The sequence below is a fragment of the Callorhinus ursinus genome, unplaced genomic scaffold, assembly GCF_003265705.2.
Source record: "Callorhinus ursinus isolate GAN/ISIS: 27379988/994484 unplaced genomic scaffold, GSC_fseal_2.0 scaffold43, whole genome shotgun sequence".
Lineage (NCBI taxonomy): Eukaryota > Metazoa > Chordata > Mammalia > Carnivora > Otariidae > Callorhinus > Callorhinus ursinus.
This window is the reverse complement of record NW_027397105.1, coordinates 10,566,093-10,591,518: the sequence shown is the minus strand read 5'-3', so window position 1 is coordinate 10,591,518 and position 25,426 is coordinate 10,566,093. Positions and strand designations below refer to the sequence as shown.

Genomic DNA, 25,426 nt, shown 5'->3' with positions numbered 1-25,426 from the left:
AAAATTAGAGTTATTTTACACTGAATTTTCATGTTCTCTTTAATCTAATATGCCATTAAAGTACTCTTGCCATTAGATGTACAACTTAACATAAAAAAATTACTTCATTCCAACTGATCTTTTTGGAAATGATTTGGCTCTTCCATGTTATTTTCTATAGAGGGGGCCCCAGCATTTCTAGTTTAGAGGCTGGAATGCTCTAACAGAGTGTGAAAGGAAATGCAGACTTTACCTCAGAGAAATAAAAGAGGGCTGACTCACAGAAGAGAATGTCAGCCAGGTAAACAGTTCCACTGGTCAGCACTTCAATCTGGTATTTACAGAAATGGTGACTTCGCAGAAACTCACTAAAGTGCCTGCACATGGACAAAAAGGGAAAATTTGAGGGAATGACCAAGGAAAGAGCTTAACTGGGAAAAATATACTCTTTCCATTCTGTGCCTACTGTATCTTAAAAGCCTAGGTCCACACTACCTTCCTTCCCATGCTGTCCTTCCTGGTTCCTACACATGGAAGTAATCTCTCCTGTCTCTTAGAAACTTTGTAGCTTTCCTCTGAGATGTGACACATGCTACCTCATATTACATGTAACCAAAGAACATAACCCTATTTCTCTTAATAGGCTGTAACTTCCTTCAAAGCAGGTACTATATCTAACTATGCCCTTTTCATAAATACTAAATGAATCAATATGTAGATTTTTTCCCTTAAAGGGCATGCAGCAGTAATTAATCTAAAAAAAAAAAAACACACACAAAAAAAACACCACAACTTTGGAGACAGTTTCAACAAATCTATGTGGATTTAGTAATACAGCATCCATTAAGCTTAAAGTGCGCACTAACAAATTAGGATCTCTACCTGAACACATGCATTGCTTAAATAAATAAATTCTAATAGTCAAACTGTAGTTACAATCACCCCCAGATGACTTCAGAATTTTAAAAAATTCTTTTAACTTAGGAAATATTAACATTAAAAACAAATGTTTTATTTTTAAGAGTTCACATAATTTATATTTAAAAGATACTATGAACCAAGGTAGTCTTAGATATGCCTATAAGATGTAAACATTCAAAATACTTAAAAGTCCTGAAAAATAGTTTGTTTGTAGTTGAGTGAACCCAAATCCCAAAACCCAAAATGTGAAAGTCTGAAATTAACTTACTCTTGCTCCATGGCACTAAAGACTATGGACTGTGCCAGAACAAAACAGTTGGGATCCACCTGTCCATCTTCTCCACAAATCTTTGCTATAAAAGAAATGGTAAATAAATTCCTACCAAATCCAAACCACACATCTTTGTGAATCAGAGTAGGAAATAACTGGAGAGGTATAGAAATCAGAAAGTTTTAAATGGAGCTAAGAAAAATACAGGTGAACATATAATCTTGAGGTAGGAAAAGTCTTTCTGAGGACATACATAAAAGGAGAAATCAAAAGATTCAACAGCATAAAATTAATTTCTACACATTAACATACCCACAAAACAAAATTAAAAAGGCAGACTGGGGGAAAAATTTGCAGCACCAATGACAGTTTACCCTGTATGTGATAGATTATTATCATTCATATATCAAGAGCTCCTACAAACTAGTAAGAAATGTCCCCAGAGAAAAATGAGCAAAGGACATGAATGGATAGTTTGCAAAAGAACAAATATAGGGGTGCCTGGCTGGCTCAGTCAGAAGAGGATGCTCACTCGGGGTTGTGAGTTTGAGCCCCATGCTGGGTGTAGAGATTACTTAAAAAAATTAAACTTAAAAACGAATAAATATAAAATGGCCAATATGAAAAGATATACATGCTCACTAGCAATCAAATAAATAGAACCACAAGTTAGAATAAGGAGACACCCTACCTTTTGCCTAGTAAATTGGCACAAATTGTTATAACAATGCATATGTTTGTTTAACACCGCACTGCTTTGCTTGGGCAAGGACATGGGAAAACTGACACTAGTGTTAGTGAGAATATACTGGTATATTCTTTTCTGGAGAGCATTTTGGTAGTTTATAGCATAAGCTTTAAAAATAAACATGCCCGTTCAATCAGCAATTCTATTTCTAAGATTGCAACCTAAAGAGTTATGGATTTGTAAAAGGCTTGTCTGTAAAAAAGTTTACCAAAATGTTATTTGGTAGAAACATGAAATGTGCAAAAATTAGGAATTACCTAAGGAAACTGCTGCAAATTAGTAAGCTGTTTAGCCAGCTATTAAATACGGCTGGAAAAAACCATTCACCCACGATGGCTGGTTTCACTTTAAGCCCACGACCTTTGTGGGACCTTAATAAAACCCAAGGATCTTACTATAGTTTCTTGGTCCATTTACTCTTGTACTCTGCCAGACAACACACAACGCAACATTTCCTCTCTTTGAACACCTTAACGCCTCTTCTACTCTCTCTGCTGATGACTTTGCTTCCTACTTCATTAAGAAAATAGAAGCAATCAGAAACTTATTTCCATCACTTCCCACCACGTCTGCCTCATGCTCACCAGCTACATAGTCTGTGCTATACATATATACTTGTATGTTATACCTTATATGCTTATAACACATCACCACAAAAACAAAACAAAAACCACTGTCCCTTGATTTGACATCCCCTTCCAGCTCATCTTTAGAGCAAAATGCCTCATAAAAGTTGCTCATACCTGCTGTCTCCACTCCGCCTCCCACTCTAAGACTCCTCTGGTTAAAGTTTCTGTCTCCAGAGGTCCAATGAAATTAAGATAACCGATGGACCAGCTGTCCACAAGGTTGGCAAGTCCATTCCATTCCTAGTATTCATCTTACTTAACCTCTCAGCAGGATTTAACACACCTCTGATCACTCCCTGACTCCCAGAAACACTTTTTCACTTGGCTTCCAGAAAGAACTACTCTCCTAAGACATAGTTCATATAACAGAGCCAACTTTATGGGCTGCTACTCCGGAGTCTCGTTTGCTGGTTCTCCCTGCCCCACCCACCAGACTTGTGAATGTTAGGCCTGCCCCAAGACACAGTCCTTAGACCTCTTGTCTTCACTCACCATACTCACTCCGAGGATAATGGCTCTAAACCCATCTATATGCTGATAACTTCCAAACATATCTCCAACCTAAGCCTCTCTCATCAACTCCTAGCACATGGCTCTAAACCCATCTATATGCTGATAACTTCCAAACATATCTCCAACCTAAGCCTCTCTCATCAACTCCTAGCACAGATATCCAACTGCATACTTGACATTCACCATTTGGGTGCCTATAAACCCAAACTCCTGATTTTTCCCTTAAGCTATTACTCCTATAATCTTCTTGATCTTATAAATGGCAATTTCACTCTCCCAGTTATTCACGTTTTCAAAAAAATGAAGTCATGATTGATTCCTTTTTCCCTCTCACACCACTCACTTTCAAACCATCAGCAAATACTATCAGCTGTACCTTCGAAATATTTTTAAAATTCTACCACTTCAAGGATTTGCAGAAGATGAAGGAGGCAGGGGGAGCATAGTTTTTGGGTTATTCTGAATCTCCATATAAAAAGGAAGTAATTAGACAGCAACACCCGAAACCCATGGATAACATTTACAACAAAACTAGGCAGGTGGGATACACAGTAACAGCTCAAGTGAAGACTTCTTCCAGCTGTAATGTATTTGAAGTACAGCTGTATTAGAATATTCCAACTGAAAGGAAGGATATGCGGTAGGATTAAGAAGAATGAGGCTCAAAGAGGAAAAATGACTGGTCTAAAAACATACAGATAATTAACATTTTAACTTTCTCAGATCCCTTAATCACTAAATGTTATCAACTTATACTTTCAAAGATTTTTTTCCCCTCATGGGATTATACCATTAATTTGATAAAGTTTAAGAAAAGGAAAAAAAGAACTGAAGTGATATATATATATATTTTTTAGATTTTATTTATTTGTCAGAGAGAGAAAAAGATAGAGAGAGAGAGAGAGAGCACAAGCAGGGGGAGCAGCAGGCTCCCCGCGGAGCAGGGAGCCCAATGTGGGACTCGATCCCAGGACCCCAGGATCATGACCTGAGCTGAAGGCAGACGCGTAACTGACTGAGCCACCCCGGCGCCCCTGGTATTTCATTTTAAATATAATTTATTTGGCTCAAAAATCCCCCTTTCTCCCCTACCCCAGACAGTTTGGTTATTCACTGGTACAAACAAATCCTCAAAGGAATCACTAGCTAACCAATTCCTCAAATAGTCAAACTGTAATCAGTTAGGACACCCTAGTATTATTATACAGGAAATGTTGGTCTAGAGAAGTCTGGAAGATGGCAGCAACGAATTCCCACATAAAAATAGAGGAACTACATAGAAAAGCCAAAATCCAATGACAACATTTGCAACAAAACAGGGTGAAAACCCAAAATACAAGCAAATGGGGACAAACCACCACCAGCCACAAGACCTACATGTTATAGGCGTCTGTGTGGAAGAAAGAAAAGGAGAACAATGGGGCCAGCATCTGATGGGCCCCAAAATAGCCAACAGTTGTTCACTGGAAAGTATGGTGGGTCAATTTAAGAACCACAGCTCAGACAGGTTTTACTGTGTCCAGTGATGAGCGAGTCAAAGTATCTATGGTAAAGATTTAAAGAGCCCCATGCTGGGAAGAATCAGTGAGGAGTAGAAAAACATGCAGAATAACATGATTTATTTCATAAATCAAAAATACAAAGTCCCTGTAATAAAAATACAAAACTCAGTCCTAGGACTTGATGGGAATATAATAAATATTTATTTAATCAACAAACCACTGTCATCTGTAATTACAGGTGCACCTAAGGTCCTGATACAACACAGCAAAAACTTTCAATTTTTTTCTTACTATGACCTACGTATATGAAAACAATGTTCTGAAATGATGTTTGCCCTTATTACTGAGCACTTCAATTTTTCTGTTCTAGTCTTTTTTTTTTTTTTTTAGCAGGAAGCTGAGGTCTAAGAGGAGACTGGTCTGAATTTAGTTTGAAAAACACTGCCAAGTAACATACTAGTTAATGTGTAGGCGTCTATTTTCAAATCCTGACTCTGCGTGTCTGAGTTGTGTTACTTTGGGCAAATTATTTACCCTCTTTGTGCTTCCGAGGCCTCATTTAAAAAACAGTAACTATATTTATGTTACAAGGTTCTTTAGAAAATTAGAGTTCATCCATGGAAAGCGCCTACAATGCTGTCTGAGCCACAGTGAGCACTCAATGAATGTGTGCTATTATTGTTTCCTTGCCGCTGTTGTTATCTGAGTCAAAGTCTAAGAATTCAGGTCCAACATATAAGACAGGAAAATTTCAAGTGAGATACAGTTCATATAATAAAGTGCTCTGAAAACAGAGTAGGAAGGGATATGTTGAATTCCATGTTCATAAAAAATCTCTTAGCTAATAACCAAAAACATGCATTCTTATTATTTTTTTTTGCCATAGCTTCAAGCACTGCTTACCTATGATGTCATTTCTCATTGCTTCTGTAATTGGTATTGGTTTAGCAGCATCTGGAGATATATATTTGGTAAAAGTATTCACTGCATCTTGTTCTATACCTGCAAGGGAAGAAGGGAACAACTTCAAAATTTAAAGAGCAACTTGGACGAGTAATGGACTAGAATCATGAAAAGCAAGAGCTGTTTGTGGTACGACCAAGCACACACACACAAATACATATACGTGTATTACAGATATAAATATATATAACAACGTATTTAGGACAAAACAGCCTCCAGCATGTTACATTTTCACTGTTTGGTTTGTGGAACAGAGTTCTATGTGAATCCCCCCCTGCCACTCCCCATCTAAACTAATGAGCTTCGTAATAGCAATTACTTCTGCATGTTCTCTTTCCATGTCTCTTCTCCAAAGTCTCAACTTGAGGGACTTGCACAGCAATGTAACCGCAAGGGCTGTTAAAAATAAAAAAATATTGGGGTGCTTCGGTGTGGCTCAGTTGGTTAAGCAACTGCCTTCGGCTCAGGTCATGATCCCAGGGTCCTGGGATTGAGCCCCGCATCGGGCTCCCTGCTCGGTGGGAAGCCTGCTTCTCCCTCTCCCACTCCCCCTGCTTGTGTTCCCTCTCTCGCTGTCTCTCCCTCTCTGTCAATTAAATAAATAAAATCTTTTTAAAAAAATATTTATAAACCTACACTGAAAATATTTTACAAAACTATTTCACGTTTATGAATACATCTGTTTAACTTTCAACAACCTTAGAAGGTTAAAACAATGAATCTCAAACTTTTTAGTTTCAGGACTTCTTTGCAACCCTAAATTACTGAGGAACCTAAAGAACTTTTGTCAAACTGTAAATTCAGACCAGTCTCCTCTTAGACCTCAGCTTCCTGCCAGGGAGTTTTATCTATAGATATTAAGGTATTAGAAATAAAGAAACAAGAAAAATTACTGACTCAGTTAAAGTTAACAGTAAATCTTATATATGTTAAATACATTTTTTATGGAAAAAAACTATTTTCCAAACTGAAAAAAATTACTGAGAAGAGGGCATTATTTTCCATTTTTGCAACACTCTGTCTTGATACGAAACTGCTCTGATTTCATATCTGCTTTGGCATTCAATCTGCTGTGCTATTTTGTGTTGGCTGAAGTCTATTTTGATAGTGATATAATCAATATATGTATATATATATTTACACACATACATACATATAGTCTTCATCCTTGCTGCTGCCAGAGAGCTTTTCTAAAACCCCTGGAATTTCCTGAGTGGTAGGGGTGAGAGAAGCATATTTTGTTATTCATAATAAGCCTCTTTCAACCATAGGGAAGTTTATGGTTGAGGTGACTTGCAGAATGGGGCTGGCTGCCAGAGGAACCAACCATGTGATTACAGCAATGGAACTTTCAGCCCCATTTCCCATCCTCCAGGGCAGGTAGAAGGGCTGGGGATCACTAAGTTAATCACCAATGGCCAATAATTTAACTAATCACGCCCACGTTACAGAACCATAAAACCCCTGAATGAAGTGGTTCAGAGAACTTCTGGGTTGGTGAATGCATCCATTTGCTGGAAGGGTGGCACACCCCAACCCCACAAAGACAGGGGCTCCTTGGGATCCTTCTTTTTTTTTAAATCCATGTTTTTTTTTTAAATGTTATTTCAGCTTTTTTTTTTTAAAGATTTTATTTATTTATTTGACAGAGACACAGCGAGAGAGGGAACACAAGCAGGGGGAGTGGTAGAGGGAGAAGCAGGCTTCCCGTGGAGCGGGGAGCCCGATGTGGGGCTCGAACCCAGGAGCCTGGGATCATGACCTGAGCCGAAGGCAGATGCTTAACGACTGAGCCACCCAGGTGCCCTTGGGATCCTTCTTGACCTTGCCCTCTGCACCTCTTCACTTGGTGGTTCATCTGTATGCTTTATAATGTACTTTATAATAAGCCAGTAAAGGGTTCCCCAGATTCTGTGAGCTATTATAAAAGATTACTGAACATGAGGAGAGGTTGTGGAAACCCCAGATTTATATAGCTGGTTGGCCAGAAGTACAGGTGATAACTTGAAACTTGCAGCTGGCATCTGAAATGGGGGGGGGGCAATCTTGTGGGACTGAGCCCTTAACCTGTGAGGTCAGCACTAACTCTGGGTAGTTAGTGCCAGAATGAACTAAACTGTAGGACCCCACCGAGAACTGGAGAATTGCTTGGTGTGGAAAACCCACACATGTCAGAAGTGTTGTGAATGAAGAAATGATTTTCTTTTATCTATATTAAGAAAATCTGGCCTCAGACATGCAGAGATGGGAAAAGGAGTATTTTAACAGCTTTCTGAAATCACTGTGAAGATATTCTTCTTTGATACTACACCAAAACTTGACAAGTGGTAGTTTCTTAAAGGTTAGTTAGAATGTGGAAGGGCAAACCAGATCAGTGAACTTGTTTGTTACATTAAAATCCAATGGTCTATCTCCCATGGTAAGTAGATCTTTTTACTCATGATTTTATGACATATTTTTTAATATTTTGGAAAATACTGGTTCACTGGCTTATGCAGACCTTCCAAATGTTGATACACTGCATCATATAATGTAAAAAAAGAAATCACATTAATATCACCAATCACCTTATCAGAACACTCTTTAAAGCTGCCAAAGCACAGGGTGGTGAATACAAGTTTCCCCAAATTCTAATTTTCACTTGAAAAGCTTACATTTTACCATGGGCAATAAATACTGTCGGCTGTTTTCCATGAAATGACAAGCTCACTTCATTCATTTCCAAGAAAACACCTGGCAAATACCCATGTCTGTGTAACCACAGTCATTCTTTCGAGTAAAATGGTATTTCATTTAAAAAGCAGCTAACCACACCTGGGTGGTTCAGTCAGCTGAGTGTCTGACTCTTGGTTTCAGTTCAGATCATGATCTCAGGGTTGTGAGATCAAACCCCGTGTCAGACTCTTCGCTCAGCATGGAATCTGCTTCAGATCCTCTCTCCCTCTCCCTCCTGTTTGCACTCTCTCTCTCAAATAAATAAATAAAATCTTCAAAAAAAAAAAGCAGCTAATTGAGTTCACAAAAGCAGTCAAATACACATGTACTTTTCCTTAAAACAAGTAGTATACTTGAGTATGCAGAAGTGCTTCTGCATACTTCCCATTTCATCATGCATCTTAAAAAAACACATACCCATGCTATGAGCACTCGGTGTTATATGGAAGTGTTGATCACTATATTGTACATCTGAAAATAATATTACATTGTATGTTAACTAACTGGATTTTATTATTACTTTTTAAATATTTTATTCATTTATTTGACAGAGAGTATAAGCAGGGGGAGTGGCAGGGAGAGGGAGAAATAGGCTCCCGCTGAGCAGAGAGCCCAACATGGGGCTCGATCCCAGGACCCTGGGATCATGACCCGAGCCTAAGGCAGACACTTAACTGAATGAGCCACCCATGTGCCCAACAAACTGGACTTTAAATAAGAAAATTAAAAATAAAATAAAATAAAATTTGTATCTTAAAAAAAACCAACCCATATACCCAAGGGTTTAGATTTAACAAAATTAATTATCTACTTCCCCAAAGACAGCTTTAAGTAAAACTGGCACTTAGTTTCACTGGAAGTATGTAGCAGCACAAAATGACCATTAGTACAATTTGGCCCAGCGCCAGCAGGTTTTCCCAGTTGCCTTTGCCCCATCATTACAAATGTCAACATGGTGAAAAAGACAAATACCATCTCAGAATTATTATGGAAACAGTTTTGACTAAATGGACCCTGTTGAAAAAAATCTCTAGGGACCCTCTATGGGCGTGCAAACCATACTTTGAGAACCCCTGGGTTAACAGAACAGATTTTTTTAAAAGAATAGATTATCCCTATTTTTACAGGGGAAAAAAAAAAACCTTATGTATAAAAAACTAAAATGATCTATTTGAGTTCAAGTGCTGGGGTGAGGGTGGGGCCAGGGAGAAGCAAAAACATAGTTTTTGTATGTGACTGAAGTTGTTATCAGCCTAACATAGATCGCTCTAAGATCTTTTATGGAAGTCCCATGGTGACCACAATGAAAATACCTATGGAAGATATGCAAAAGAATGAGAAAGAAATCAAAGCATGTCACTATATAAAAACAAGGGAACACAAAGGAAGACAGCAAGAGAGGAAAAGAATGAAAAAGACCGAAAAATCACTCAGAAAAACAATGAACAAGATGGCAACGGTAAATCCTACCCTATCAATAAGTACTTTAAATGTAAATGGATTCAATTCCCTAAAAGACATAGAGAAGCTGAATGTATTTAAAAAAAATAATAACAACTAAGGTCCCACTACATGCTGTTACAAGAGACTCAATTTAGATTTAAGGACACACAAAGGCTGAAAGTGAAGGAATGGAAAAAGATATTCCAGGTAAATAGTAACCAAAAGAGAGCAGGGGGAAGGGGACTAACCTTGTATCAGACAAAACAGACTTTACATCAAAAACTGTCACAAGAGACAATGATAAAAGGGTCAATACACCAAGAATTATATGTAACAATGATAAATATATATGTACCCAACATCAGAGCATCTAAATATATAAAGCAACCACTGACAGAAGTGAAGGAAGAAATAAACAGCAATACAATGACTTCAATACTTCATTTTCAACAATGAATACAGAACATCCAGACAGAAAATCTGGAAGGAAAGAGTTAACACCACAGACCAAATGGATCTAACAGATATATACAGAACGTTCCACCCTATAGCAGCAGAACAGAATACACATTCTTCTCAACACATTCAGATCACTCTCTAAGACCAATCATGTTAGGTCACAAAACAGGTCTTAAATTTAGGAAGACAGAAATCATATCAAGTATCTTTCCCAACCACAATGGAATTAACCCAGAAATCAAAAGCAAAACAAAAACTAGAACATTCAGAAATATATGGAAATTAAACAATATACTCTTGAACAACAAATGAGTTGAAAAAGAAATTGAAAAGAAAATTTAAAAAATATCTTGAGACAAATGAAGACACAAAATACCAAAATTTTATGGGATACAGTAAAACCAGTATCAAGGGGGACATTTATAGCTATAAATGCTTACATTTAGAAAGCAGATCTCAAAGAACCTAACTTTACACCAGATGCTAGAAATAACAAATTAAGCAATTAAGCACAAAGTTAGAAGAAAGGAATAACAATTAGAGAAGAAACAAATAAAATACAGAATAGAAAAACAGTGGAAAAAAATCAATGAAAAGGTCGGTTTTTTAAGAAGATCAACAAAATTGACCAACTTTTAGCTAGACTAAAATAAAAAGACAACTCAAACAAAATAAAAAATGAAAGGAGATATTACAATTGATGCCACAGAGCTAGAAGTATAAGACACTTATGAACAATAATATGCCAAAAATTAGACATACGCCAACCACTTAGAAGAAACAAATTCCTAGAAACATACAACCTACTAAGACTGAATCACCAAGAAACAGAGAAATTGAACACATCTATAATTTGTAAGGAGACTGATTCAGTAATCAAAAACCCTTCCAACAAAGAAAAGCCCAGGAACAGATGGCTTCACTGGTGAATTCTACCACATTTAAAGAATTAACAATAATCCTCGAACTCTTTCCAAAAAAATGAAAAAGAAAGAACACTTTCAAACAAACTCATTTTACGAGGCCACATTACCCTAATACCAAAAGCCAGACAAAGACACTACAAGAAAACTAGAGAACAATATCCCTGATGAACATAGATATAAAAATCCTCAACAAAATACTAGCAAACAGAATTCAACAGTACATTAAAAGCATCACACACTATGACCAAGTGGATAGCCCAACATATGAAAATCAATTATAGTGATATACCACAACAAGTCAACAGATGCAGAAAAAGCATTTAACAAAATTCCCCACTCTTTCATTATTTAAAACTCTCAACACACTAGGAACAAAAGGAAATTACCTCAACATAATAAAGGCCATATATGGAACTCACAGCTAACATCCTACTCAATCGTGAAAAACTGAAAGCCTTTCCTCTAATATTAAGGAATAAGACAAGAATGCCCACTTTTAACCCCTCTATTCAACACGGTACTAGAAGTCTAGCCAAAGCTATTAGGATGGTGGGGGGGGGGGGAGAGTACCCAAATTGGAAAGGAAGAAGTTACATTATTTCTATTTGCAGATGACTTTATCTTATATGTAGAAAACCCTGATGACTCCACAAAAAACTGATAGTTGAATTCAGAGTTACAGGATACAAAATCAACATACAAAAATTAGGTGCATTTCTATATACTAACAATGAACTATCCTAATCAAAAAGGGAAATTAAGCAAGCAATTCCATTTACAATAGCATCACAAAGAATAAAATACTTAGGAATAGACTTAACCAAGGAAGTGAAGGATTTGTACACTTAAAACTGTAACACACTGCTGAAAGAAATTAAAGACGGCACAAATAAATGGAAAAACATCCTGTGTTCGTGAAATGGAAGACTTAATATTGTTAAGATGTCACTTCCCAAAGCGATCTACAGACTCAACACAACCCCAATCAAAATGTCAGTGTATTTTTTTTACAGAAATAGAAAAAACAATCCTAAAATTTGTAAGGAACCACAAAGGACATGAATAGCCAAAACAACCTTGAGAAAGAAGAACAGAGTTGGAGGCATACACCTCCTGATTTTAAAATACATTATAAAGCTACAATAATGAAAACAGTATGGTACTAGCATACAGACAGACATACAGGCCAAAAGAACAGAACCACAACGAGATATCATCTCATACCTGTTAGGATGACCATTACAAAAAAAAAAAAGTTAACAAGTGTTAGTGAGATGTGGAGAAACTGGAGCCCTCATACACTGTTGGTGGGAATGTAAAGTGCTGTGACTACTATGGAAAACAGTATGGAGATGCCTCAAAAAAAACCCCCAAAAAACAAAAACCTCTTATACCATCCAGCAATGTCACTTCTGGGTATTTATTTAAAAAAAAAAAAAATTGAAATCAGGATCTTCAAGAGATATTTGTACTCCCATCTCATTGCAGCATTATTCACAATTGCCAAGATACAGAAACAACCAAACGTCCATGGATAGGTACATGGATCAACAAAATGTGGTATATACATACAATGGAATATTGTTCAGCCATAAAAAGAAGGAAATCCTGCCATAAGTGGCAACATGAATGAACCTTGAGGATATCATGCTAAATAAAATAAGCTAGTCACAGAAGGACAAATACTGCAGGATTCCACGTATATGAGGTATCTAAGACAGTCAAACTCATAGAAGCAGAAAATAGAATAGTAGCTGTTAGGGGAAGGAGGAAGAAACAGAGAGCCACCGTTAACAGGTATAAAGTTTCACTACCCAAGATGAGTAAGTTCTAGAGATCTGCTATACAACACTGTATGTATAGTTAACAATGTTGTACCGTATACTTAAAAATTTGTTAAGAAGGTAGAATTCATATATCTTTTCTTACCACACCAAAAAAAAGAAAAAAGAATTCAAAGAAAAAAAGGGAAAGTCCAAGAGTTAGGACAAAAGCTCAGGTCTGACATCAGCACCAGTACTTAATCTTAAAAAAAAAAAAAAAAAAAGAATAAAAGGACATTAATATATGTTAAACATTTTAATAAATTAATAAATGAAGCAGTTTTAACTCAAGAAATACTGGGCTAGGGGTGCCTGGGTGGTTCAGTCCTTACGCATCTGCCTTCAGCTCAGGTCATGATCCCACGGTCCTGGGATTGAGCCCCGCCTCGCATCGGGCTCCCTGCTCAGCAGAGAGTCTCTTTCTCCCTCTGCCTGCTCCCCCTACTTGTGCTCTCTCTCTCTCTCACTGTCAAATAAATAAATAAAATCTTTAAAAAAAAAAAAAAGAAAGAAAAAGAAAAAAAAAAATACCGGGCTAAGCTAAGGTAAATGCTTTGGTCCAATTTCTAAAATACTAAAATACTCTTTTAATAAAAGAACAAAGGAACATAGAAATGCTTAAAACATCTGCTTTGTTTTTTTAAAAACATTACCTTTTAGGAACCTGTGAGGCCAGATTACTGGAAATAAAGAACTTTCCTTCAATTATTTGAGTGATCTCAAAATTCCATCTACTCAGTTTAGTATTTCACTAAGAAGTTTTAAAATTTTTAAATGGCTAGTACTTTTCTTTTAATTGAAACTAATCCTTAACCACAACAAACCCCAAAACACAAAACACCAACGACTCCATGAGATGATACAAATATAAACAGAACCTTACCAAGACTTTTGTGTAACCAAGGTACAACAGTATTTCATTAAAATGGATCTATTTTAATCTCTGACTTTAAAGACAAAGCTGTGATTAACAGATTTAAACATGAACAATAAAGTACAAAAGATAAAAATTTATTTACTTATTTATTTAACAGAGAGAGAGACACAGCCAGAGAGGGAACACAAGCAGGGGGGAGTGGGAGAGGGAGAAGCAGGCTTCCTGCGGAGCAGGGAGCCCAATGCGGGGCTCAATCCCAGGACCCTGGGATCATGATCTGAGCCGAAGGCAGACACTTAACGACTGAACCACCCAGGTGCCCCCAAAAGATAAAAATTTAAATAAAGATATCCTTGGGGCCCCTGGGTGGCTCCATCAGGTAAGTGATCAACTCTTAATTTTCGGCACAAGTCACGATCTCAGGATCATGAGATCAAGCCCCGATTCAGGCTCCATGCTCAGTGGGAAGTCTGCTTGAGATTCTCTCTCTCCCTCTCCCTTTGCCACCCCCCCATGTTCTTGCTCTCTCTCTCTCTAAAATAAATAAATCTTAAAAAAAGAAAGAAAAGAAATTCTTCAGACTATAAACTTCATGCAATGGACAAAAATTTTCCTGAATGCCCAGTCTGTGACTATTTCATTTATTTCTGCCTCCTTGGTGTCCAGTACAGTACCTGGCATTACATAATAAGTGCATAATAAATATCCATTGAAAGAATAAACTTAGCACAAATATCGGCTGAAAGAATTAATTTACTTGACACAGTAACACATTTTTTTCTATTATTTTAAATTAGCAGCATCTTTACGAAAAAATTTGAAGTCAAAAATTCTTTTTAGTCAGAGGGAAGAGGTCTTGTGATAAAATGGCTTAAAGCAGAGAAGAAGATCAAGGGAAGTGGGCTTTAGCACAAGTAACATGCAAGCCTATTCCTAAAAGACTCTGCATTAGTCACTCAAAGTGGCTATTAAGGAGAACGTGTTTTAACCAAATGAGAAATTAACACATTTATTAACGTCAGCTCAGAAGAATGTATTTTGTTAACCTCCACCTCTTAGCACAAAGATCCTAAAACCAACTTAGTATCTATTTAAATGGAAGTACAAAACACCACTATATCCTAAAGAAGTTACTCAGAAGAAATTACACATCAATTCTGAATTCTTAATCTCAATCTTTAGTTACAAAACCAACAGGCCATTACAAATTCCTTTTTTGGTAAAAGGAGTTATAAGGACCTATTAAGAAAACCTTAGGCCACCTGAGAGTGATATAGGCAAATACAAAAAAGTTTTTACAAGAAAGAGAGTTTCCACCCTATGAAAAATGAGACCTGGAACCAGAAAGAGAAGAGTAGGCATTTCTATGCTCCAGAAAAGTTCTAAACACAAATATAAGAGGTGCTGACACATGGCCACCTTCTGTAGCTTAAGAGGCTTTAATACAATGAAAATAATTATAATAGGAACCACAGAGGCAGGTATTAAACCCACTATCTTCCTAATGTATTTGCTTTTAAAGGGAAAATAGAAAATCCATATCCTGTGACTTGATTTGAAATCCTAAGGAGTGCACATGAAATAAGCACACTCCACCCTATCTCTCCCACAGAATGCAACTAAAAACACTGGACAAATTTATCTGAGGACCTAGAAAAGTAAATCGTAGCAGGCAGATAGAGAAAGGAAACCAGAACTCGAAGTACCACCATATCAGGGGCAAGTTTCCGACTTTCTGTTCCTCCAGAATCTCCTAGCCTGGACTCAAAACCGGACACCGCACATCAGATGCACAAAGGAAGAGCTCCAGAGAAGCCCCTTATTTCTGGTCTATGGAGCAGGAAGGGAACTCCTATGGATAACAGAGTGAGGGAAATCTCCGGGGCTTTTCTGTTTTATCCCTTTCACGCTAGTGTTGGTCCCCACGGAATACCAGGTTAGCAATGGGGGCAAAGGCAGCAGCACTCAGGCAGGCTCCGAAAGCTCCAAAACCCCTGTTCGTTGACAGAGAAACTGCAGTCCCAGTAGGAAGAGGAGAATCCCTATTTCTTTTATCCTCTGTCTTCTTGCTGCTTGGCCACAGAGGCTGACATAGTCATGGAAAGTAAAGCCCCAACTTTTCAGCCAAACAACCAGGAAGGTGGGCTCCCCTATGCTCCAGAAGCTGTTAGGGAGACTGCAGAAAGGGAGGTTCGTGAAAAGCTTATCAAGTTGTGTGTGTGCTCCTGGCCTCACACCTGAGCTGGGCATGCATGGACGTGACTGTAAGAGCATACGAAATGGTCTGAGAACTAACTACGACCTTTCCAGACTGGATACAAGGAGGCATATATCCAAGCAAGATCCAAAAAATGAACGGACTCTGGAACCACAGCCTACAGAATGCTAGCTGGAACTTGTAGCCTGAACTTAACAAGGTGAATTTCTTGCTAAAGCAAAAATTTTTGCTTTTCTACAGAATTTAAACATGACCCAGAATCAAAGAAGTCAAACTGTCCATAATACAATCCAAAATTAACTACCATTCAAAACCCCAGAAAATCCCATTATCTCACAAGGGAAAAGACAAGCAAGATGATACAGATGGTGGAATTATAGAATAAAGTTGTTTTTTAAGAAGCTATTATAGGGGTGCCAGGGTGGCTCAATCAGTTAGGCATCCAGCTTTTAATTTCGGCTCAGGTCATGATCTTCGGCAAGTGGGACTGACCCCGCATCAGGTTCTCTGCTGAGTGTGGAGCCTGCCTGAGATTTTCTCTCTCTCACTCTCTCCCTCTGCCCCTGCCCTTCCCCCACTTGTATGCTCGTGTGCACGCTCTTAAAAAAAAAGGTATTATAACCATTTCCCAAAAAGGTCAAATACTCTTGAAACAAATGGAAAGACTGCCTCCACAGAGAAAGATTTTAAAAAAAGAAACAAATGGAAACTTTAAAACAAACAAAATAATAACCCAAATTAAAAATTCACTGGAAAGACGCAAAGCATGATGAACTGAGAGGAAAGAATCAGTGAATCCACAGATAATACGAACAGAAATTTTCCAAGCAGAACAATAGAAAAAAAATTAGAAAAAAGTATAGAGCCTCAAGGACCTGAAGCACAATGACAAAGATACAACATTTGGATCATTAAAGTTCCAGAAAAAAGGGAAGAAAGTACAGTGCCCCAAGAATGTGAAAAACAATGGCTGCAAACTCACCCCCAAGACAGTAAAAACCAAACTTTTAAAATCAAGAAACTCAGTGAACCTCAAATAGGAAAAATCTCAAAGAAATCCATACCCAAACACTATAACCAAACTGCTGAACATTAAAGATAGGGAAAATATCTCAAAAGCAGCTATAAAAAAGATGTTAAATATAGAATAATAATGATTCCAAGACTGCAGATTTCTACCAGAAACCATGGAGGCCAGAGGCAGTGAATCCCCACTTTCAAAGTGGTAAAAGAAAAGAACTATCAACCCAGAGTTATCTATCAAGCAAAAATTCCTTCACAATATGGAGATTCTCCGATGGAAAATAACTGAGAAAATTCTCCAACAGCAGACTTTCTCTAAAAGAAATGCTAAAGCAATTCTTGAGACACTGGTAATATGATAACAGAAATAATAACTCAATTTCAGGAATGAAGGAACAGTAACAGCTACAGCAAATATCTGGTTTAAATGTAACTGACAATTTTTCTTCTTTTAAGTTCTTTAAATTGTGTACAACAGTTGAAAGCCAAAGTCCTAACATTGTATGATGGGGTTTTCAACAAAAATAGATGACAAACCACACCACGTGAGTGGGAAGGAAAATGGACCTAGGTGGTGCGCTCTACATTCCACTTAATGTGATAAAATGCTAATTTTAAGTAGACTGTGTAGGTATATATATGTATATCGTAATCCTTAGAGAAACCACCAAAAACGTATAGAAAGTGATATAATCAAGAACTCATAGGGGTGCCTGGGTGTCTCAGTCAGTTGGGTGTCTGCCCTGGCTTGGGTCATGATCTCAGGGTTCTGGGATTGAGCCCAATGTTGGGCTCCCTGCTCAGCAGAGAGTCTGCTTCTCCCCCACAGCTTTTGTTCTCTCTCTCTCCTCTCAAAAAAAAAAAAAAAAAACTCTTAAAAAAATTCATAATTTCTTAAAAAAAGAAAAAAATCAAACAATCCAAAAGAAGAGAACAGAAAATCAAAGGATGGGAGCCAGAGGGAATAAAGAAAAAAATAAAATGGGAGACCTAAATCCAAACACATTAATAATTACACTTAATATTTAACAAGTAGGAATAATTATATTTATATATTACAATGTAAATAATCATGTTGTAATTAATACACTTAATACAAATAACTACACTAAAAGAAATTTATCAACAAAAAACCAGACTGTCAGAATGGATTAAAAAACATGACCCAACTACATGCTATCAAAAGAAACTCATTAAAGGGACAGAAAAAGATATAGCATGTAAACACCAATCAGATTAAACTGGAGTGGCTAGATAAATCAGACAGCAGATTATTTCTGACCTTAGAACAAGTGACGTTACCACAAAGAAGAACATCTTTTATCATTACATAATGATAAAAGATTTGATTCACCAAGAAGATATAATGACCCTAAATATGTACACACCTAACAAAAGAACCTCAAAATACATGCAAAAATGAATAGAACTGAAAGTATAATTGGAAAAATCCACAATTATGGTTGGAGACTTCAACACTCCCCTCTCAGTAATGGATATAAAAAGCATACAAAGTATCAGCAAGGATACAGAAAAACTGAACTCAATCTAATTGACATTTATAGAAAACTACAGAACAGCAGAATATACATTCTTTCCATTGTATGTGAGATAGTCACCAAGACAAACCATATCCAAGGCCATTTAAAAATTTTAACAAATTTAAAAGAACTGAAATAGTGTGTTTTTTTTTTCCCCAAAGTATGTTTTCTGGCCATAATATAATTAAATGAGAAATCAACAACGGAAAGATAACAGGGCAAAAATTCTCCAAACACCTGAAAATTCAACATTTCTAAATGATCATAAGCAAAAGAGTAAGATGCAAGGGAAATTAGACATTTAATTTTTGCTCAAAGTACCAGAATTTGCAGGGTATAGCTAAAACAGTGATTAGAAGAAAATCTGTAGCATTACATGCTTATCTTAAAAAAGAATGATCTCAAATAAACAATCTAAGTTTCTACCTTAAGAAATGAGAAAGAGAGTAAAATCAATTCAAAACAAGCAGGAGGAAAGAAGTAAAATAGCAGAGAATCCATAAAATTGAAAACGGGGGGGGGGGGGGGAAAGCCAATTAAATCAAAAGCCGGTTCTTTGAAAAAGACAGATTAAACCCCTATACATACTAACAAAGAAAAAAGATGACACAATTACCAACATCAGGAATGAAAAAGGGATATCACTACAAACTCAAGATTAAAAAGACAGTAAGGGCATGATAGATAATTACATGCCCATTAATTCAACAATTCAATGAAATAAACAATTCCTTGAAAAGCACAAACTACTAACATTCGCTTAAGAAGAAATAGATAACCTGAATAGTCCCATGCCTATTAAAGAACTTGAATTCATAGTTTGAAACTTCTGAAAACAAAACAACAAACAAATCCAGGCCCTTGCAAAATTCTACCAAACATTTAAAGAAGAAATAAAAACAATTCTCCATAATCTCTTCCAGAAAACAGAAGAGGTGGGAAAACTTTCCAACTCATTTTTGGGGGCCAACATTACACTGATACTAAAACTAGACAAAAGCAGTCCAAAAAAACTACAGACCAAATCCATCGAAAACATAAATGCAAAAATGCTCAACAAAATTTAGGAAATCAAATCTAGCAACATATAAAAAGAATAATACACCACAACCAAATGGGGCTTACCCTTGAAGTGCAACCTTATTCAAACTTTTAAAAAGTCAATCAATATGATCCATCATATTAACAGACAAAAAAAAAAAAAAGGAAAACCATTTGGTCATATCAAACAACAGAAAAAACATGACAAAATTCAACATCATTCATGATTCAAACAACTCTCAGGAAACCATTAAGAGAAGCAAACTTCATCAACCTGATACAGGGCATTGACAAAAAAAACCCATGGCCATCTTCATAGGGAGTGAAAGACTGAATGCTTTCCCTCTGAGATCAAGAACAAGACAAGAATATTCATTCTCACCACTCCTAACCAACATGATACAAGAAGTCCTAGCTAGTGCAATAAAGCAAGGGGGAAAAAAAAGATTGGAAAGGAAGAAATAACACTGTCCCTATTCACAAACAACATCAATGTCTACATAGAAAATTTCAAGCAATCTACAGAAAAGCTGCTAGAATAAGTGAGTTTCATAAGGTCACAGAATAGAAGGTTAACATATAAAAGGCAATCATATTTCTAAATACTGGCAATAAAAAAATTAGAAACAAAAAATTTAAAAAATACCACTCACAAAAGCACCAAAAAGAAATACTTGGGTATAAGTTTAACAAAACATATGAAGGATCTGTATGCTGGAAACTACACAATGCTGATGAAAGAAATCAAAGACTTAAGTAAATAAAGACATACCAGGTCCATGGATTTTAAGACCTGATACAGTTAAGATATAAGTTCTTCCCAAACTGACCTATGGATTGAATGCAATTACAATTAAAATTCCAGCAGGATTTCCTTGTGGATATAGACAAAATTATGCTAAAAAAATATGAAGAAAAAACCTACAAGAGACAAAACAATTTGGAAAAAGAAGTACTATCCAATTTTAAGACTTACTGTAAAGCTACAGTAATCAAGACAGTGGGTATTGGTGAAGGAATAAACACATGTATCAATGGAACAGAGCCGACAGTCCACAGATAGACCTACACAAATATGGCTAAGGTACAAAGACAACTCAATGGAGTAAGAGTAGTCTTTTCAATTAGTGGTGTTGCAACAACTGGGTATCCGTTTGCAAAAATAAAAACCAATATAAAAAAAAAAACTTGACCTAACCCTTACATCTTATACAATATTAACTCAAAATAGACCATATAGCTAAATATGAAGTATAAAACCATAAAACTTTTAGAAGAACACACAGGAGAAAATCTTCATGAACTTAAATTAGGCAAAGAGTTCTTAGGGTATGATTCCAAAAGCATAAGCCGTAAAAGAAAAAAGTTGGTAAATTAGACTTAATCAAAAAAGTCCTCTTGTTCTGTGAAAGACACTATTAAGAGAATGAAAAGCCAAGCTATAAACTAGGAGAAAACATTTGCAGATCACATAGCCAATAAAGGTTTAAACCCAGAACACAAAAAGAACTCTCAAAATTCAACAATAATAAAACATAATCCAATAAAGTATGGGACTATGTCGCTGGTGAAAATGCAAAATGGTACAGCCACTCTACAAAACAGTCTGGCAGTTTCTTAGCATTTTAAACACACACCACATAATCCAACAAACCTATTATTGCGTATTTATCCTAGAGAAATAAAAAATTTTGTCCACACAAAAACCCGTACACAAATGTTTATAGCAGCTTTATTCATAATCATCAACAGGTGCAAACAACCCAAATGTCACTCAGCAGGTGAATGGATGGTACATCCATACAATGGACTATTACTTAGCAATTAAAAGCAATGAACTACTAAGAGATATGGATAAATTTCAAGCCATTACACTGAAAGAAGCCAGTCTCAGAGGCTACATATTATATAAAATCACTTGTACGGCACTTCAGCTAAGGCAAAACTACAGAGTCAGAGAACAGATCAGTGGTTGCCAAGTGCTGGGATAGAGGCGGGTTTAACTACAAAGGTGACAGAACTGTTTTTATCCTGACTGTGATGACAGTTACAGGAATCTATGCAAGTGTTAAAATTCATGCAAGTATACATCAGAAAAGACAGTTACAGGAATCTCTGCAAGTGTTAAAATTCATGCAAGTATGCATCAGAAAAGGTCAAATCTGCATAAAATTTTTAAAACTGAAAAAAACTAGTACTCTTTTAGTAACTCCTTTTATTTCTACTTTTTATTGAAATAAACTATCACCAAAACAAAAGTTCCCCAAAACAATAAACTGTATTACAATGAAGGAAACAGACCTCCATTTCCAGAAACAGGCCAGACTAGACGTTCAAAGAAATTCTTCCCAATACTGAATTCTCCGAAAAAGCTTTTTAAAAGTATATCAGAGTTGGGTTTTTTTTAAAGATTTTATTTATTTATTAGAGAGAGAATGAGAGAGAGAGAGAGAGCGAGAGAGCACAAGAGAGGGGGGAGGGTCAGAGGGAGAAGCAGACTCCCTGCTGAGCAGGCAGCCCAATACGGGACTTGATCCTGGGACTCCAGGATCATGACCTAAGCTGAAGGCAGTCGCTTAACCAACTGAGGCACCCAGGTGCCCCAGAGTTTTGGTAAAGTAAGGGAAACAGTAATATTTCAGAAATCAGAATCTGGGTCTTTTTGTTTCTTTTTACAGAGGGAACGCACTATGTTTATATATACCATGTTAATACTCCAGCAGCTTGTGGGACACCACCATATAATCAAACACAGTCACATTTCTGCAGTAAGTTCATACCAGTTCAGGTCAAGTTTTGTTCATCTAAAAAATAACTTGTGATAGTCAAAGCTTTCTGGGTATCTAAATTGCAGATAAAGAAATCATGGACCTGCAGGAGCCGGTGCAAATCAAGATGGGCAAAGCGTGACACAAGCAGCGTGTTCACCTGGGAAAACCAGCAATGCCAAGAGACTTGCAGTGTGCACTTTCAAGGGCAATTGCCCAGGGCCCAAACAGGATAGAAGATTAGACCAAAATCATGCCAAAGGCCCTAAGAGTTTGCCTGAAAAACCCAAAACAAAAATGTATTTTAAGTGGCACCAGGAAGATAATGAAGCTGGCCCCAGACGCAAGGCAAAGGCACATGCCAATATACTCTGGAAGAAGCCAATTTATTTATTTTTATTTTTTTCTGGAATAACCCAATTTAAACAGCGTTCTCAAAGAATTCCCACCGAAAAAAATCCAAAAACCTATGTTCAGACAGCCAAAAACCACTAAAATCACAAGCTACTAAGAGTGTGAATCTGAAGAAACAAATGCTGAATCACGTACATAAAACCTATAGATATTAGAATTATCAGATGATGAATATGTTTAATAAACTTAAAGAAATAAAAAATGGGCTCAAAGTGGGATGAAGGGATAAAGGAACAAGAAACTAAAAACTGACCAGGCAAATCTGAATTTTAAAAAATCTAGAAATACAAAGTTCAGTAACTTTTAAATAAAAATAACATTTTAGATAATTGATTCAACAGCAGATTAGATCCATCTTAAGAGACAATAAATGAACTAAAACACAGATCTGAAGAAACTACCATCAATGTAAAAAAAACTACACACTATATGGTTTCAACTACACGACATTCTGGAAAAGGCAAAAATATGGAGACAGTAAAAAGATTAATGGCTGTCAGGGATTACCAGGTAGGAGGAGATGAAAAGGCAGAGTATGGACAGTTTTTAGGGCAGTGAAAATACTCTAATACCATAATGATGGACACATGTCATTGTACATTTGTCCAAAGACATAGAATGCACAACACCAAAAGTGAACCCTAATGTATGTAAACTATGGACTGTGGGTGACTATAAAGTATCCAGGTAGGTTCAACAATTGCAGCAAATGTCCTGGTCTGGTGGGGGATGTGGATGATGGAGGTGGCAGGCTTTATACATGTGCGGGGGCCAAGGGTATATGGGAAATCGAGGTACCCTCCCCTCAATTTTGCTGTGAACCTTAAACTGCTCTGAAAAGGGGCGCCTGGGTGGCTCAGTTGGATAAGCATCTGCCTTGGGCTCAGATCATGATCTTAGGGTCCTGGGATTGAGCCCCGGGTGGGTGGAGGGCTCCCTGCTGAGCAAGGAGCCCGATGTGGGACTCGATCCCAGGACCCTGGGATCATGACCTGGGCTGAAGGCAGCCGCTTAACCGACTGAGCCACCCAGGCGTCCCTCAAATAAGTAAAATCTTAAAAAAAAAAAACAAAAAAAACTGCTCTGAAAAAATAAAGTCTTACCAGGAGAAAAAAAAAGAAAAGAAAAAGCAAACAAAGAAAAACCAAGAAACAAAGAACAGGTAAGATGAAAGAGAGGAGAAACATGGAGGCTGTCTAATCAGAATTCCAGAAGGTGACAACTGAAAAATTAAGAGTGTAACTTCCAAATGAAGAGAGAAGAAATAAAGAGGTGATACTGTTGAAATGCTGATTTTAACTCTAGCTCCCTGCTCACTCTATAACCTGAGGCAAGTTACTTAACTTTCCTAAACCATGATGTTCTCATTTGTAAAATGGGGCAATAATGCTGACCTCGTAGAGGTGGTGTGACCATTAGGTGAAATCCAAGTATAGCACTTAGCACAGAACCCAATAAATGTCAACTGTTGGCAATTAAGAAATAATTCTATCGGGGCGCCTGGTTGGCTCAGTCGTTGAGTATCTGCCTTCGGCTCAGGTCATGATCCCGGGGTCCTGGGATCGGGCCCCACATCGGGCTCCCTGCTCGGCGGGAGGCCTGCTTCTCCCTCTCCCACTCCCCCTGCTTGCGTTCCCTCTCTCGCTGTGTCTCTGTCAAATAAATAAATAAAACTTAAAAAAAAAAAAATAAAAAAATAAAAAATAAAAAAAAAGAAATAATTCTATCTACAAAGTTCATTAAAATAGTAATAAATTAAGAATGAGATGAGGAGAGGAGCAAGATGGCGGAGGAGTAGGAGACCAGGATTTCCTCTGGTCCCAGGAATTCAGCTGGATAGGGATCAAACCATTCTGAACACCTACGAACTCAACAGGAGATCGAAGAAAAGAATAGCAGCAACTCTCTGAACAGAAAAGTGACCACTTTCTGGAAGGTAGGATGTGCGGAGAAGGGAATCCGAGGCGATATTTAGGAGGATAGACCGCGGGGGGGGGGGGGGGGGCCTCCGTCGGCCGCTTCTGGCAAGTGCTAGAGCCGCGGAGCACAAAATCGGAACTTCTAGAAGTTGGCTCCGCTGAGGGACGTCGCTCCAGTGGCTAAGCAGGGGGTGGAACCCTCGCGGGACAGTGTGGTCTCAGGACCCTCGGGGTCACAGAAAGACCGGGGGTGCCTGAGTGCGGCAGAGCTCCCAGGGATCGGAGCGGGGAAGCCGGCTGCAGAGACGGAGCCGAGGCACGGGCTCTCAGCTCGGGGTGGCCATAAACTGTGATCCGCGGCCCAGTCGGGCCACTGCGCCTCCAGCAGGGACCCAACAAGCGGCAGAGCCGGGGAGACTCCCCTTCCTCCCCGGGGAGGAGCGGCGCGGGAGCGCACCGCAGGGATCTGCTGGGTCTGGAGACTCCACATGGGGTCGGGTGCCAGAGATAGAAACGCTCGGTCACAGGCCGGGTGAGCACGGAGTGCGGCCAGAGACCGGGGACACGGGAGTGACTGACTGCTGTTCTCTGGGGGTGCACTGAGGAGCGGGGGCCCCGAGTTCTCAGCTCCTCCGGGCGGAGATTGGGAGGCCACCATTTTCACTCTTGTCCTCCAAAGCTGTACCGAGAGCTTGCAGGGAACAAGAGCTCCCGAGAGCAAACCCGAGGGGAT

General features: G+C 37.8%; 1 protein-coding gene across 1 annotated transcript in view; it reads right to left on the bottom strand.

The window, feature by feature from the left end:
- AKAP10 (A-kinase anchoring protein 10) overlaps window positions 1-25,426 on the bottom strand; it is an 86,873-nt gene that overhangs the window by 34,412 nt on the left and 27,035 nt on the right. The window contains exons 5-7 of the mRNA XM_025864025.2: window positions 5,467-5,565; window positions 1,169-1,253; window positions 233-356 (exon numbers count right to left, since the gene is read on the bottom strand). Coding sequence (XP_025719810.2) covers window positions 233-356; window positions 1,169-1,253; window positions 5,467-5,565 — 308 coding nt within the window. The remainder of the gene's footprint in view (window positions 1-232; window positions 357-1,168; window positions 1,254-5,466; window positions 5,566-25,426) is intronic.